Genomic DNA, 17,342 nt, shown 5'->3' with positions numbered 1-17,342 from the left:
CATGTGAAAGGGCTTATCCTAAGCCAAAAGAGATGGAAAAGACTCATTTTATTAGTTTATGATAATTCAGTTTGCTGGATAACACTTGATTACTAGATTTTAATAGGAAATTAAGAAATAAACTACACACATATGCACGCAAATGATCGATGCCAATCGAACAAAGAGTTGTCCTTAGGCTTAAATCATTAGAAAACATATGCACCTAACCATAGTACAGTTCATTTATACATGCATGCACATCGATAACGTATGTATTCGATAATATTCCTTAAGAGAGACTAGTTGAGAATTTTGTGGGAAAATTAGCGTTAGTCTCACCCCCTATGTTTTATCTTTCCACCCACCTTTTATTGAATTTTTTAATTACAAATTTGTTTATTTGTAAAACGACTGATAAGGACATTAGTTATCCTCTTTTGTGTTAAAAAAAAGGTTGGGTTGCACGCTCAGTCTATCTTAAACCCTAACTCATCTTTCCATCTCTTTTCATCTAGAGAAAGAAAAAAAAAAGGATTTAGAAGATGACTTTTTCGTTGAAGAAGTAGAAGATGATGCTTCTATGAAAGAGGTAGAAGATTATGTTTCTATTGAAAAGGTAAAAGAATAATTTTGTATGTGGGTCGTTTGCATTTGCCGCAACATATATATGTCGTCGAAGTTTTCCTTTTGAATTTGGATACCTTTGTGTTTTTCAATTGAATTTGCATACTTGTGACTTCAAGATCAGCAAAAAGTATTTGGGCAATATATCCTTATTTTTATTGCTTATTTGAATTTGGCCAATATGTTGAGAAACACAAAACTCACCTACGAAAATCTTTAAGCAAATCAAACAATCCTTTCCTTTTTTGTTGTTTCATTGACATGTGCATTTTAGAACGCTTGGAATGAATCTGCAGCACCCTGGCACGAAAGCCAATTGAAATACCACGTCTGTGATGCATTATGAAAATTATATGTTGTTTTATAATTTCATATGTATGCATATGTTAAAGGTTATTTTGGGAATAATAGTGGATGGGGAAATATCATTTTAATTTTTTAACTTTTTAAGGTGGGTGGGATTATAACGTGAGTAGAGAAATAAGACAATAAGGCGGGTCTAGTAGCTTTCTATTTTTATTGGTTTTCTTGTGGGTTAAGGATTATGGGTTTTTTTTTATTTTTTTAAGTGATATATTTTTTTACCCTTTAGGGATCAGGGGATGTTTTAGTTTAAATAGTAAGCATTGTAACTTGTAGAATAATAAGTCAGTCACATCATGGTAACCTTGCAGTGTTTCTTTCTTTAAGATTAATAAAGTATTATTTTTTTCTAGTTTTATATCCCGTTTATTCGTAGAGTAATCTAATTTTCAACTTGGTATCAGAGCAAGTTCAATCCTTGAAAATTTAATTTGCTTTGGTTGGTATCAGTTTTGTCGTCATGTCCGTTTGTTTTGTCTCATTTAATTGATATGTGGGTTTAGATTGTTTGATAAGTAGAGTTCCTCTATATTTATAGGGAATTGTTATTGACACTCCAAAAATCTCATTCTACTCCAAACTTTCTATATTTGGAAAGAAAAATACACTTTTAAGTTGTGTAGAATGAGATTTTTGAAGTGCCAATAACACTTCCCTATTTATAAGTGGAAAGTCTAATAATATTTCTCTCTATTTATATGGGCAAGACCTCAAATTCGACTAACCTAGTTAACGAATTTATGTTCATGGTTTTAGTTCAGTCCTCTTTTCTCCATGCCAAAGAGGGGGTGAAAACTTGAACAAAATAAATCCCTAGCCTTTGAGCCCCATTTGACCGTACTGGGCTAACTACCTAATCAACTCCACCAAGGGCCAAACCCCAAATTAACTAGCCATGAGCAAGAGCAGCACCAATTCATGAGTTGCATGTGGACTGACCATGTTCACACAAAAAAATTATAAGCGTGATGCATGGATGTCATTTTCTTAATTTTGTTAGGCAAACATGATTAGCAATTTTATATTGGTTAGCCGATGTGCTCTCAATAATGTTGCATTTTTCTTTTCATGCTCTATCATAGTGGATTATCTCGTCTGCATTCACATAGGTTTTCTCGATTCAGCAAGAATCAAAGAGTTTTTATTGGGCAGATCAAGTGCATGCCAAAAAGTTTATATTCTATATAGGTGGCATAAACCTATGTCTATAAATATAGTCCTCAATCATTGAAATTTATAGGATACATCATCTTAGGTTTTTTATTTTGGAAAATACATCATGTTAGGTTGGGGGTGAACATTTGGTGATAATATTCTTAGATCCAATCAGTTTGAGCCAAATTGCATTTTGATCAATATTTGTGAATTTTTGTACATTGATTGTGGCGTTTCGTTGGTTGAATTTTATTTTTCACCAATTGAGAGGAGGATTCGAATTTGCACCTTATTCGGTTAGTTAGGTAGGTATCGTCAGATCAAGAGCTAACTTACGAATGAGTTTATAAGTTTTGTATGCTAACCCATATAGTGTTAGTTTCTAATTTTTGTCTTTCTGGTTAGGTACGTTCTTTTTTGCCAAAAAGTTGGGTACATTATTATGATTGTACCTTATAATGTAAGACGTAAATCAAAATGTAATTTCACCAGAGTTAAATAAAGAAAATGTTATTTTATAATGACAATCTAATTTTCTATTAATGAAATTCAATTTTGCTCAATTAACTCACAATACCTACATAATTGATCCCATTAGCTCAAACCTAGTCAATCTTACATAATTTGAGTTCAACAAAAATGTTTACTTGCACTCAGTAATTAAGTTGAGTTTGTAAATGTTAGAATCGAAACCCTACGATATTCGTATAGAACATATATACTTGGTGCAAATCTTATAAAACACACAAATAAGGTGAGAAGAATAATATCATGTATTGAATTCTCTATAATTTTGGAACAATTGTACAAAATGGTTCTTGAACATGGTACAATCCTGTAAAATGTGGATGCCATGACTGATTCTGCAGATATCTTAGAACTTCAAGGTGTAAGGACATTAAGTAGAGACACTCTATGTTGCAATAGGCATCTGAAGAGTCTTTCCAATCCAGCCTCAAGGCCAGATATGCTGCAATCAAGTGTGTCTAGTCTCCACTGAACCACCTGCACATCAGTCTTGGGATCACTCTTTCTGGTATTTCCACGTAGTGAGCAAAGCGCAACATCAACACTTCCCACTTCATTGTAAACCTTTTGGTCTTTTTGTGCGGCTGCAAATTTCGCTGCCATTAGTTTCGGCACCAATGACCATTTGCTACCCTTTGCGCTGGTTGCAGGCATGGATAGAAACATGAAAAGGGACTGAAATGCGGAAATTGTTACATCACTTAATTCTCTTAACAATTTAAGAACTATTTGTACATTGTAGTCGCAATCCAACAGACGGAATGACCCAAGATTTGTTTCCATTTTCTTCAAATCTCTGAGGCTCTTTGCAGAGCTCTTCCTCGCCTTTTTTCGGAAGCAAATGTAGGAATGAACGCTGGTTTCAATGCTTGAAGCTCCGGTCCTCCTGCGCAAGGCGGATTGGATGTTCTGAACATGTTCCTTCATTGTCAAGAGAATGTCTCTTGCACTAGCACATGAGTCTAGCAACCCAACTGACCCGTCAAGTGCTTCTTCCACAAGTGCTTTGCACTGCTGGTTGAGAAGTGCTTGTTGGGTCAGTGGAGAGAGAACAAGTTTCTCAATGCAATTGTACAACTCTGCTAGACCAGAAAAGCCCACCAGAAGATCCTTGCTCACTAGAGAACTTGAAAATTTCAAAGTCTTTAACTTGTTTAAATCTGACTCAATTTTTTCAGATTTAGGGTTTAGCCTAGATGGTAGGCTAATAGACCTCACAGGCACTATGGATGCAAATGAAACAGCCATTTGCTTTTGCAAACAGTCTAATATTTTTGCACAAACTGGAAATAAACCCTGAATTAATTGGAAAACCTCAACTCTCAAAATCTCTATATATAACATAAAATTATGAGGATTACATTTATGTCCTTTTTTGGTGCCGACCCAGTACGGTCGGCATGTGATCGCCCTGCAATTTGAAGATCCTGTATCAAATTTGGCTAACAACCCACAAATTCCATATCTTTTTTTTTACTCAGTTTATGAATTTAGGTCTGATTTCTTTTAGGGTTTTGGACCCTCAATGTGCAAACAGCAATGTACAGGCCGTGTGAACCGTATGCCTCCTTGTCTCCTCCAATCATTTACCTGCCCATTCTCTCTCCATCAAATTTTTATGAGCACTAGAGTCACTAATCATATGACGTATTATTTCACGAGTTACAATAAAAAGTGAAAGACATGGTTGATATGTCACACTTCTAAATATATTAAGAAAAAAAAAATTCAGGTGTTATAATTTGAGTAAAACAATAACGTCACATGACCGTATTTCAAATTCATTGCACAATTGCTCCACAATCAGAACTCAATCATATATAATCATTTGGATTGATTGTTTATGGAACATGAAAGGCTGGCAAGTGCTTTGCTGGTCACTGGAGAGAAACCGAAAGAAGGTATCAGTAGGTTTAAAAACAAAAGAAAACAACAACATTGAGACAAGTTTTAAGCATAAATCTATACGCCTCAAATACAAGAATCTAGCTAGGGTTTGCTGGCTATGGTAGCAATAATAATTGTAATTAGCTAGATTCATCTAATCAATTAATCATTGATTTCCGTATCATTTTGTGTAAATTAATCACTGATTTCCGTATCATTTTGTGTACCATATAGACCCAATTTTTAATTCAAAGACAATGAAACATTTTGACACTTATTTTAATTCACCTTTTAATTAGGATTATAGATAAACATATTTGGGTTAGGAGGGGCGGCAGGTTGTTGCCAATTAGTGTCACAAAAGAGCCTAAACATCAGGAGTTAAAAAACGCCCCTTGTATTGTTTGTAACACATGCATTTTGCATGTCGTTGTTGGAAGAACGCAAACCAAGCAAACACTAAATCAAAGACAAAGAGTAATGCTACACTCTTTGTTGCATTTTTTAGGCCTCTTTCTGGATTTGCTTAATTGTGTTCACTGAATAAACAAGAAGGACGCAAATATGATTAGGTAAGTTGGTCAAGGCAGTTCGTCCGCCCACTTGCAACCAAGTTACAATTGTCCTACCGTAAGTTAGAGCAAATTAAATAGTTTTGATTTATCACATTAGTTAAAATGATTAAACAACCTATTGGATCGCCGGAGACCATATTTGCCCCATCTCCATCTAGTGTTCCATAGTTATTTCTTGGTTAGATGCAGTGAGTTTGATGGTGGCTACACTTCATGTAGTTGTAGTTCACATGATTTAGGCTTCTGGTTTGTCTCAGGGTTTTGGTGGTCTTGTATTGTGAGTTATTTAGTTGTTTGTGTGGATTTGCCCACTAGAAGTGTTGATTTTATTGTTTTGGTTTTGTTGACTAATTTTCATGTTTATTTGATGAAATTACTTATAAAAACATAAACCAACAACAATGAACTCTTACCCCACTAAGTGGGGTCAGCTGCATGAATCCTAAAACGACACTGCACTTGATTTTACACCTAATCTTTAGTTACCTCCAAGTACTCCATGTCAGGGTTCAATTGTGGTTAAAAGTCGAATAGAGAAGTAATATGTACCATCCACCATCCATGATTAGGGAATTAGAAATATTCGGAATAATGACATCCCACTCAATTGTTAATGCGAATCAGAACAGACAGATATCATTTGGATAACCTTTCTTAAAGGCCTTTTGACTCAATTTGTATAGGCTAGTTTTTTATGCAACCACCCAATCAAGAAGAAAGGCCATTTTTGTACTTGTATGGACAACAGCAGACAATTACAGCTCCACAGGAGTAGCTCATCAACAACAAATAGCAGATAGTGTCTGATGCAAAATCCGGTGGAGAAGTTTGTCTGCGACCATGGGGACTTTGTTGGAGGATATCTGTCAAGAGGGTAAAATGTTTGTCTGGATGGTGAATACAAAAATGGTGGAATTCAGCTTCCGGAGATTATTATGCCCGTCATTTACTCTGGCTCCACTGGATGCTCAAACTTTCCTGTAAATTGCAACTCTTTGTAGCATGATTAGCATCACAAAATCTAGTATAGATCTTACGGCCAATGACTAGACGTGTGAAAAATTATCGTGGCTTCCTGTCCAGGGCTTTCCAGTTGGGGATTTTGTCATCGTTCCAGTTCATCAGAAGAGTCGTTTGGCCTGGTGAAGATAGACTCGGGATTGCTAACGTCCTACATACAGTCTTGTTGCTTCACCAGGGACAACCGTTGACAACTCAAACAACCTTCAACAGCCCTGTAACGAAACTGGTGGCCCAAAATAACAAGAAGTGTTTCAATCAAGTCAGGACATTGTAGGGTGAAGGCCTTACTTGCATGATAATTGGAAAAGAAAAATCACAATTCACATTTCTAAACTTATTTTGAGAACATATCTAGCCTTAGTACACATTGCACAAGTAGTGAAAGACATATAAACATCATGGTTATGTTTTGGACATCAAGTACTAAAAATAAGCATTGATGTTAAAATAGTTCTACACTTTCAATTTCCACCACCGAAGGGAGTTCAAAGTCGGGATTGCAGTCAAACCAAGATGACAAACTCTGATTTCCAATTTAACAACCTAATTCAAGTTGAAAATGATCTAAACCTAGGAAACTAGAAAGCATACAAATCAAAATAACTTTGGCATACCACATAGGAAAAAAAATTTCTGAGTGTTGCCAAACGAATGCTCGCAATTCACTACAGCACTTTTAAATCTGTGTAATCTCTCTTTTCAAATCAACATTAAACAAACATAGATGTCACTGAAAGCAATCAAGCTGAAACAACAGCAAAATCCAAGCTTTGTATATGTCATAGAGCACTTCTGCCAATATGGGAATTGATAACATTACACCAGCACCTTCAGTTACAAAGATAAATTAAATCACAGAACATTCAAAAACTATTAGAATTCGCCAAGCAAACATAGTTGTACAAATTAGAGGAAATACCAGTTAGACAGCAAGACCTTGCTCCCTTGCTTTCTTAAGCCACTTCAGCGTACCCTCCAAAGTCGTGTAAGCAGCAACATCAGTTACACTCTTACTCTCAACTGCATAATCAAACACTTCGTAAGCATCTGCAACCCTACCCTCCCTACAAAGTGCCCTCACAAGTGTAGCATAAGAAGCTGTATCAAGCTTCATCCCACATTCTTTCATCAGCCCATACAATTCTAACCCCTTCTCTAAAAGTTTCGACTTGCATAATCCATGAAGCAACGTATTATACGTGCAAACATTCGGTTGGCACCCCTGTGCTTGCATCTCCTCCAACAACTCCATTGCACCCAAGACATCCCCTTTCCGACACATTCCATTCATCAATGAAGTGTATGTCACCGCATCCGGCAAATGTCCCATTTCCACCATGACACCCAGATACTTCTTAGCCTCCATAATCCTTCCACATTTCGATAACCCAAAAATCAAAGTATTATACGTTACAAGATCAGGCTCCACTCCCTCCTCCTTCATTTTCTTGAAAACATCAACTGCCTCTTTGCCCAAATTCAATTTACAAAAACCCTTCATAATTGTATTGTAAATATAGCAATCAGGTTTAAATCCCTCCTCAGCTAACATTTCCACTAACTTAGTCGCCTCGCGTAAATTCTCTCTATTCGTCACATTGTCAATCAAAATAGTATAAGTGACAAGATCAGGCTTCAAATTCAAAGAACTTTTCATACTTTCAATATACTCATAAACACTACTCACAGATCTCGACTTGCAGAGACACTTCACCAGAAAATTGTATGTATAACTGTCCGGGGCTGCGTTTTTCATCGCCATTTCTTTAACCAATTGAACAGCGAGGTCAACATTACCGGCAGAACAGAGTGACCGGACAGCGATATCCGTGGTGACCTTATCGGGACTGAAGCCATTGGTGAGCATAAAGTTGAGTACCTGGTGTACGGACCCCAGTGTCTCATCCCCTGCTTTGCAGGACTGGGAGAGCAAAACATGGTAGGTCGATTTGTCAGGGGAGAACGCAGGGTGGGTTTTGATCATGTGGTTGAAGAGAGATATGGAGTCGTTGACGGTGGAGATTGCGGCGTAGGATTGGAGCAGGGCGTTGTGGACGCGGAGGTCGAGTGGGGATTTCGTGGCGGCGACGATGGAGGTGAAGACCCTCTTGGCGTCGGAGATGTTTGGGGAGGTGAAGGGGTTGCGGAAGGCGGTGGGTTCCTGGGTTTTCTCGGAAAGTTGGGGTGGGATTTTCCTGGCGGGTTTCTTGGGAAAGTGATGGGGTTTGTGAGATGGGGATTCGTTTCGGATTAAAGATTGTGGCTTTTTGATGATGGAGGTTGAAACTGATGAGCGCAGAGATGGTGGGATTTTCCCCATTTAGGGTTTAGGGTTCCTCGTCGAGGATGGTGGAAGGTCTGCGAGGTTGAAGAGGTTAGGGTTTTGCAGGGGTTTGAGATTTGGGGATTCCGTGTTGGGGTGGGGGCGCTAAAGCCCTGGTACTTGGACGACATGTCGTAAACTGCAATGAATATCGATTGACATAATACTAGTGGCTTTCTATGGAAATGATGGATATTTGCTAAGACGAACTCCAATGGTGGGCTAAAAGCCAAATTACCTTCCAAAATTTCCCCCCAAACGCACTCCAACCCAAGGGGAAATTTTGAGCTAAATGCTAAATGCTAAACCAATGCCAAATTCCCCCCGAAATTTAGCCCAGAAATTGAAGTGGACTCTACCCAATATTTATCGGAATTTAAATTTTTTTAGATTAAAATGTTCATAAAATTAATTTACGATAGTCTACATATTTATTTATTTTTAAAAATTTAATTTAACAAAAAAAATAGCCTAAATTCATTCTTTAATAATCCCGGACTAAAATTTTAGGGTAGAATGGTTGGAGTAGAAAAGCTGTTTTTAGGCTAAAAGCTAAATTTTTCGGGCTAAAAATTTTGACTTTTAGCCTAACCATTGGAGATGGTCTAAAAGAAATAGATATTTAAAATGAAAATTTATAGAATGACATGTGGCAGTTTGTTAATATTTAATTGAGATGTTAAAAATATTGATAAAATCTGTTAATTTTAATCCGAAATTTAAGAGTTCCTCTGATATCTTATGAAGTTTAGACTTTATCCCTAATTTCATATTTTCTCTGATTATTCCGATATTTTCAAGAAAATATCAACCGTATCGAAAAAATTTCATGCACTATTTCAAACTACAATTATCATATTTTCACAACCCAACCCGCCTTATATAAAATTTGCAATAAACATTTTCATTAAGGAAGAATGGGCGTGCAAATACGACATGTAGGTAAATCTAGTAGCACTCTTCACAAAATGTCATAATTATAAAATAAATATGGGTAAAAAGACATCAACAAACCAAGATCATGCCCAGCTCATAACCTTAATAGATTACATGATCAGTAATTACAAACTTGCAAACTGCTAATTACAAACTTGCAAACTGCGAATTATACTATGTTGCAGACTAAAAAGAGCTTCAAGTATGCTGCAAAAACAGGTAAATGAAGGGGCTTATATGATAACCAAATCGGCTCCTGGTGGTAGTTGTGTTCCAATTAGCTGCAAAGCATGCTCCCTTGTTGCTTCTAATTTCTCCTCCGGTGTAGCAAACTTTGTCAGTATATTGTGCCATCTACCTAATTCGGCCTTTTCAAGTTCTATGATAAACTTTTCAAGTACTACAGCATTTTCCAACAGGTACACGGCAAACTCCGTATCAATAGTTGACCCGCCCATCCCAATGAACCCAGAAAATCTCACCTCCTTAAGGCATTGATGAGGACATCTTTTAATCTCCTGCATGTTTCTCGTATAACCGTTGCAAACAGATCCCCATTGTATCTGCAAGAGGGGCATACCACAATCATATTAATCTTCTCATGACAAGTTACTTCAACAAGCAAAAGTTTGTGAAAAATGGCTTGTGGTTTAGTTGGTTAAGAGCATCCACCCTCATACCCAAGGTCTCGAGTTTGGTTTCTCCTCCCCACTATCGCTTGTATCAAAAGTTCAAAACAAGCAGAAGTTTAATTCAGTAAAGAAAAAACTTGAACACTTTCACTTATTACAATCTCAAATCATGAAATGGCCCTTCCCTTTCTAAAACTCTACTTGTAAACTATACTGATGAAACGAACTTTCCCTTTCTGTGAACAACGGAATTATCAGTAATACAAGGTTGATGACAACATTAATCCATTTGAAACGTAAAGGATCAGAATATGACTTGTAAAAATGTGATAGACGCTTTGCGATGATAAAAACCACTCTAATAGATATATTGATTTTTACCTTCATTGTTAATCTCTGCAAGAAAGGAGATTGCTCTAACAAGGAAGTCAAATCCAGGAGACTTTGCCCATCATTTTGGGCATGTATAGTCAACGACAAGTCTTTGAGACTAGTTAAGTCTGGAAATTGTGGGAGCATAACATTTGTCTGAAAAACAGGAACACAAAAAACTTGAAAATGATCAGCCAACAAGTACAAGAAGCTAGGAAAACTTTAAAGTACATAACAGGTTGAGAGTCTAACCCGTCTTGTCATATTCATCGACAGGTTGAGAGTCTGTAGATATGAAAATCGAGCTGAGATCGACAGAAGATCTCTGGTAATCGACAGAAGATCTTTGGTAATATTAGCGGGTTCGTTTTCTGAAAGAGATACGTTGACAAGCTTGGGTGCATGTTTCAAAACAATTCCTCTTCTATACATATTTGGACCGTCATATATAAATGACACAAGATTAGGGGCAGAAATCTCAACTCTGACTAAGCTACGGCAACAACTTACTCGTAGGAACTTCAACCGGAGTGATGAACCAACTGCTTTCACAAGACAAAGATTGCTTGAGTCATAAATACTGAGGTGTTCAAGAAGTTGACAGTCGGATAGAACCAGCCCAACAACTTTATCGCTTATACTTATGTACTTCAAAGAGAGGTGTCTAAGGGACTTAATGCGTGAAACACCGAAAGGGTTTTTGAATGGCTTCTCCCAAAACTTGGCGTCTTTTTCTTTCGATTTCTCTATCTCAAGCCTTTGAACTTTCTTTTGAATTGCAAATTCGATAACATTATCAACATGATCCGAGTTATAACAAGACCCACAAATTCTGATTCCATCTACGGTTGGACCCTGATGCGATTGCAGGACGTTAGTCACCACCGTACACGGTGGTGGTGATGGTGGGCCAATTTGTCTTGGAATCGCATCGGGGTGCCTAGATCTTGAACCGGAACCCTCTGAGGAAGAACCAACTCTGAATTCGCCAAAGTTTAAAGGTGTTAAACCCTGGCGCAATAGCCGGAGTCGTTGTCTTCTGCTGGTCACTTCTTTTAGACTTCTTCTCTCTGACGGATTAACTGTTGTGGTCCTTGTGGAGGTACGTGGATGTTCACCAACATGATGAGCAAAGTTGAGACGTGTAACATGTGTCCACAAATATCTCCACCTCTTAGAGAGGACACTAGTCCTTGCTACTTCCTTAATCCTCAACGGGGAAATGATGTCAACCAGAATCGCGTCCGGCAGTTGACTAATCCGATCCTCCAACGGATTACTTGTTTCTCCCTTATCACCCAAATTCATCGGAGTTTTATCTTGTTTTTTATCATATGTTGATTCAGTTGGAATTTCCATCGATCCTTCTTCCATTTGCTAACTATTGAACTTAATACAGGAACAATTTAGCCAGATAAGCTGCCGATTCTGAGGCAAATTAGCATAATTCACAAAGAACAGAGTCTCATGCTAGCTAGTCAGTTTAGCAGCTAAATTACTTAATATTCGTCGATTTCAAAGGCCAAAAAAATGAATTCAAGGATGATATGAAATAAGCTACATAATGTTAAATCGGAGAGAGCGAGGAAGAAAGGAACTTACTTGTTTTTAGGATTTCTTAACTCATTTTCCGGGAGATCGGAAAGAGGAGGAGGAGGAGGAGGAGGTGGTAGTGGCGGGGGTGAGTGATGGGAGTGTCGCAGGTGATGATTGACCGACGTGGATAGCCGGAAATGTGGGTGGGTGTTGGGGCTGGAAAATGGATACTCGAGCTTACTAGAGAAGTTAACAGGTAGGAAAGCTTACCAGAGAAGTTAACAGGTAGGGGAAAAAAAAAAGACTTGGAGGAAACATAACGCTAGATACCTTCCTCTATAATTTTCTCTGTACCTTCAAGGTCACCCTTTAAATATGTTACTTAATACTGTAGTTTAATAGTATTCATTTTTATTTATAAATGAAAAATTTTAGATTCGATCCTTGCTAAAAAAGAATTTGAACCACTTTATTGCTAGCACATTATGAGGCTAAACTCCATTTTCCCTTAGTGACGATAATATCGTTTGTTAAAAAAAAAAAAAAAAGTCACCCTTTAAATGTCATTTCTACATAATAAATTACTTTAATTTTATTTTGTTATAGTTGATATACACTAATCATTATAGATAATTTGAACCAAGACACAGTAATCTAACAAAATATGTCGTTTGACCAAAACAAAAAAATAAGATATGTGTCGATGCAAATTTCCGATTTCTTCAGTCTTAACGAAAATGCACCTACAAAACAATCAACACTTTTGATCAAAGATCAAAAGCCTCATGTGCCCACGATGAGGGGTGGGGTGTAGATTTTGGCCAATGGATCTCACCTAAGTTAGTCTCCGTAAAAAGAGTGAGTGTTTAGGGTTTTCAGCATATAAAAAAGCTAACCCATTTTTGGTGAAGAAATCGGTTATTTATAGAGGAGATGGTCGGCCATTAGGGTAGGATTTGATGAGAATATCCCTAGATATTGTGTAAACAATATATTAGAATTAAAGGTAATTATCCCTAATTAAATATAATTGGGATTACTTACTTGATAGAGTTATGATATAATTTAGGGATAATCCTATCATTAAATACCTTTGACATTTTTCATGTGCAGTGGAGCTTTGAGCAGTCGTGGTCTGTTGTGTGCATGTACTAGGATGCTAAGCTGCACGTGGGATGCCATGCTCATTTAATAAAGGGTCTTGTATTTTTTCACTGAAAGTCCACGTGTCGCCTCTAGGAATTTTGGGATCCACAATATGTCAAAAAGTTCACTTCAACAAAACATTAAACTAAGACAACACTAATGATATCTTCATTTCTTAGTCAAAGTATATGAACGATTTGTTGAAAAAAGGTTGGAAAGGAATCTTGTAAACCATGTCTTACTCCTTGAAAATCTCACATACACAATTACTTAAGGATGAAGGTACTCCATTGACTGATCCCACAATGTTTAGGAGCTTAGCTAGAGCTTTACAATGTCTTACTTTTACAAGGCCAGACATTGCTTTTTTCCATCAATTATGCCTGTCAATTTATGTCCTCTCCCACTAATGCTCATTTCTATTTAGTCAAAAGGATTTTAAGGTAATTGCAAAGTACCATCAACTGTAACTTTATAAACAAGGAGTATATGATTCCGCCTGTAATTTATGAACAAAGTGAGTTTCTTAGTAGTAGTATAATATCAAGTGATTCACCATTGCAACAACAGCAACAACGAAATTCTTTTGTTCGATTCTCTCATTCTCATATAGCAATTAAAACTAATAACTTAGTGTAAACGAGAAATTTCTTTATTACATAGGATTATTGCATTTTGTTTGGTACATAGGACAGGATTACTGTCTTTATGACAATATCTCCAAGACTGAACCTCACCGTATATTGTTTTAGGCAAAAGGACTTTGATTGTAACAATCCAAGTTGTCCCCCGGACTCACTCCCAATATCCCACAGTACCTTTTGTAGAACCCGATCCGACTAGCAACCCTAGCATCCTGACCCTTCCCGCATTCAAGCCCTCCGTTGATGATGTTGGTGATCACTCCATACCCGGGAACCCGACCCGCTGATCTGTCTGCACCAGATGGACTCCACCTACCAGTGATGACATCATGGCTTGATGGCATGTTTCCCCGTGGAGTCATCCAAAACCATATAGCTGTCTTGAATGATACAACCGGGTCTGTGGCCACTAGATCCGGGTTGTTTAACAGATCCTTTCCGATTGCCTTGCCCACTTGACCATAATTGTAATTGCTGGAAAAGTCAAACAAGTCAGTCTGCCCTCACGTTTTCTTTCCGCACTTTTTTTTAATATCGTCTCTTTTTTTTTTTTCATTTGATTTATTCAAATCTAAAACAGAAATATATATATATATATATATATATATATATAATAAAAGTGGCATGCAAAATCAATTTACTACACTAATTAAAACGCAAACTCGTTCACTCACATTAGATTACATGTATATTAGCAACACCACGTAATAGTTTTATGGGTATACCTAAATGTTTTTCTTGACCGACTACCAAGTAGGTGAATACTTCGATGTTGAAGGATAAGAGAGACTTACTATGTGAGTAGGATGGGTCCTCTGCCATAGTATTGCTTGCCAGCGGCACATGGATATTGGCTGGATGGTGTACAATACACATCTTGGCTTCTATCATTGACAAAACAATATCCCCACGCATAAGGACCATCTGGTGCACTTGCCCATCCTCCTACATAATTAAATTGATGATTAAGCACAAAAATAACGATCATGTATAGTAAAGCTCTATAGTAAAACTAAAGAATTCATATGTTATAACCATCAAAATGATGCGTCCAATTTTTTTACAAGCGCGATATCATACGAATTCTTTTAAATTATATAAAAAGATGTTCGAACTAGAATGCAGATACAAAAACACGTTGACTTAACCAACTTGGTTATTTAGTAATGTTGTTACTAGAGAGAAGATGCTAAACTAGTTTTTATGATCTCATGACAGTTTAAACACAAAAATCTAAGCAAAAAAACATGACCGTTAAATTTAGTACTAACCAGTAGTCTCATGAGAGGTTTGAGCCAAGAAAGCAGCAATCTCTTTTTTGCGAGTAGCAACATCTCCAGTTGTGCCAAACCCATTAAAAGACCGAGCTGCAGCAATGAAAGCATCATATTTGTAAAACCCGTAACTAATGCATCTCACATCGTTTCGATACTTAAGCATTTGGTCGAAAACAGACGAGCTAACGAGGCTGCTGATGTCACTACCGCCACTTGGGATTGGGCACACGGCACCACCAGCTTGCCTCCCACACTGCTCCGCTGAGATCCCAATCAGCAAACTTAGGGAGAACAGGATAAGGGTTTGCAACTTCATTTTTTTTTCTTTTCCGTGACAGTGTTTGATGGTTTATCTGATCTACGAACTGGGTTTTGGGGTGTGTGAGTATATGTAGTGTTTTGTGAAGCGGTTTTGTTTTGACTTTTTGCTGGATACAAGTTTCTTCTTAAAGATCAAGTGCCCCACTTTACGCGCTTTTCTAGCTGGTTTCGATTTTTGTGGAAATTGCAGAAAAAATGTTTATATTTAGTGACGTTGAATTTAGGGAGGATATGCAAAAGGAGACCTAAATATGTATGGTTACTGATTGACTAGTTCATCTCATATATACCCAGTTCCCCCGAAAACACGTCAATAGATAAAAGATCACAGAATTTAGGAAAAGGGGAGTAATTGTGCCAACCTAATTGAAGCTCAGGTTCACGTACGTCTTGTTCCCTAATCCGTCTTTCCTGAATTACAATTGATTCGGATTTTAGGGCCTTTAGCTTTTCTTTCTCTGAATTGCGTAGATTTTTATATTGGATTGGTTTTTTTTTTTTTAATTTCTCAATTGGATTTCTGGAATTGTTTGTTTGATTTCTCAATTGGATTCATCATAAGTTAAAAAATGTTCTGAATTGTACCAAAAAATATGCAGATTAGGAACTATTTGCACACTGATGATGCCTTTGACATCCCTTTAGCCCTTTTGTTTCACCCACAAATTAACTTATTTCAATTCTTGTGGTTTTAACCAATGTCTAAAATTATTTCAGGCTTTATTTTTCCCCCTCTTTAGTCCTGAAGATTTTCGTCTGGGTTGTGTTTCAACAACCTGGTTATGACATAGCTCTTACCTCCAACTTGTTTGTTCGTGGGTTGTGTTACTTGTGCATGTGATTTTTTTTTTTTTTTGTTGGGTAATAGCTATGTTCAGACATCTTTGTTGTTTGCGGGCTGTGATTACTTCAGATATCTACATTTGCTTCTTAGGTTCAGTGCATGTTAGACAGAGTTTTGGTCTTCACTAGAAAAGATGATCTTTGTATATGTGATGCCAATTGTTAATGGTATGTCCTAAACTGAGTGTTATCCACATCAATAAGATTTGATATTTGCATTATCCCAAATTCTTAATGGTGAACTCGGCCAGAGTTAATTGTTCGCATTCGATCTTCTGAGATATTGAATTAAGTAGTTGGGAACTTACATGATGTGCCTTAGACACAAGCACAAATGATATAGAATCAATTAGCAGTTGGTCATTTGGGTAATCATGAAGAGTTGCCACATAGTTTATTTTTCTTAGTATTGTTTGAATTTGCTCTAATTTTTCACATGTAAAATATATATTCTGATTCTGATTATTGAGGGATTTGTTTGTCCTCCACATCTTAATTTGATGCTCCATTACCGTAGCACGATATTGTCCGCTTTGGACCCCGACCACGTCCTCGCGGTTTTGTTTCTGGGAACTCAGACGAGAACTTCCCAATGGGTCACCCATCCTGGGAGTGCTCTTGTGCGCTACTCGCTTAACTTCGGAGTTCCCATGGAACCCGAAGCCAGTGAGCTCCCAAAAGGCCTCCTGCTAGGTAGAGATGGGAATATACATATAAAAATCACTCCCCTGGACGATGTGGGATGTCACATAAGTACTATTTTTGTTGTCTTCTCATATTTTGGTTTGTGTCATTTTGGTGCACAATATCTGATATATGTAAATTTTATGTATGATTTTGTGCAGATAGGGTTGGAGTTGCAAGTTTATGGGTTGTCAGATTCCTTTAAGTGCAGGGAAGGGAAAAAAGGTGAGATGTCCGCGTAACATTCTACCATCGCAAATTTTAACTTCATCCGTTCATGTTGGGGAAGCTCTTGCGAAACAGGTTCTTTAGGATTGACAGGATTACAGAACCTTGAAAATACTTGAATTGTTCTATCCAGTGTTTAGCGCACGCCCCAAAGCTTGTGGACTGTCTTCTTGGAGATTATGGTAGAGAAATAAATCCAGATAAGACAATCCATGGGGCATGAATGTATATCACCTTTCGTTGCACTTTCTTAATATTCATGA

General features: G+C 37.3%; 4 protein-coding genes across 5 annotated transcripts; all 4 read right to left on the bottom strand.

Annotated features, from left to right (window-relative positions):
- Positions 1 to 3,006: 3,006 nt before the first annotated feature.
- LOC137747764 (uncharacterized) lies at positions 3,007 to 3,900 on the bottom strand. The gene has a single exon (XM_068487914.1). The coding sequence runs from the start codon at positions 3,898 to 3,900 to the stop codon at positions 3,007 to 3,009; it is 894 nt and encodes a 297-aa protein (XP_068344015.1).
- Positions 3,901 to 5,645: 1,745 nt separating this feature from the next.
- LOC137748258 (pentatricopeptide repeat-containing protein At2g17670) lies at positions 5,646 to 8,533 on the bottom strand. 2 transcript variants are annotated; one of them, XM_068488382.1, is made up of 2 exons: positions 7,057 to 8,533; positions 5,646 to 6,360 (listed from the first exon to the last, which is right to left on the bottom strand). In XM_068488382.1, the coding sequence occupies exon 1, from the start codon at positions 8,455 to 8,457 to the stop codon at positions 7,060 to 7,062; it is 1,398 nt and encodes a 465-aa protein (XP_068344483.1). In that variant the 5' UTR covers positions 8,458 to 8,533; the 3' UTR covers positions 5,646 to 6,360; positions 7,057 to 7,059. The 2 variants fall into 2 exon arrangements, with proteins under 2 accessions (XP_068344483.1, XP_068344485.1); XM_068488384.1 differs by lacking the exon at positions 5,646 to 6,360 and adding an exon at positions 6,367 to 6,965.
- Positions 8,534 to 9,390: 857 nt separating this feature from the next.
- LOC137748700 (F-box/FBD/LRR-repeat protein At3g26920-like) lies at positions 9,391 to 12,255 on the bottom strand. Its single transcript, XM_068488877.1, has 4 exons — positions 12,003 to 12,255; positions 10,653 to 11,789; positions 10,410 to 10,556; positions 9,391 to 9,959 (listed from the first exon to the last, which is right to left on the bottom strand). Exons 2-4 carry the CDS (start codon positions 11,772 to 11,774, stop codon positions 9,630 to 9,632), a joined length of 1,599 nt encoding a protein of 532 aa, XP_068344978.1. The 5' UTR covers positions 11,775 to 11,789; positions 12,003 to 12,255; the 3' UTR covers positions 9,391 to 9,629.
- Positions 12,256 to 13,712: 1,457 nt separating this feature from the next.
- LOC137748335 (endochitinase-like) lies at positions 13,713 to 16,841 on the bottom strand. Its single transcript, XM_068488476.1, has 3 exons — positions 14,998 to 16,841; positions 14,521 to 14,671; positions 13,713 to 14,200 (listed from the first exon to the last, which is right to left on the bottom strand). The coding sequence occupies exons 1-3, from the start codon at positions 15,317 to 15,319 to the stop codon at positions 13,831 to 13,833; spliced, it is 843 nt and encodes a 280-aa protein (XP_068344577.1). The 5' UTR covers positions 15,320 to 16,841; the 3' UTR covers positions 13,713 to 13,830.
- Positions 16,842 to 17,342: the final 501 nt, after the last annotated feature.

The sequence above is a fragment of the Pyrus communis genome, chromosome 10 (assembly GCF_963583255.1).
Source record: "Pyrus communis chromosome 10, drPyrComm1.1, whole genome shotgun sequence".
Lineage (NCBI taxonomy): Eukaryota > Viridiplantae > Streptophyta > Magnoliopsida > Rosales > Rosaceae > Pyrus > Pyrus communis.
This window is presented reverse-complemented; position numbering and strand designations above follow the sequence as displayed.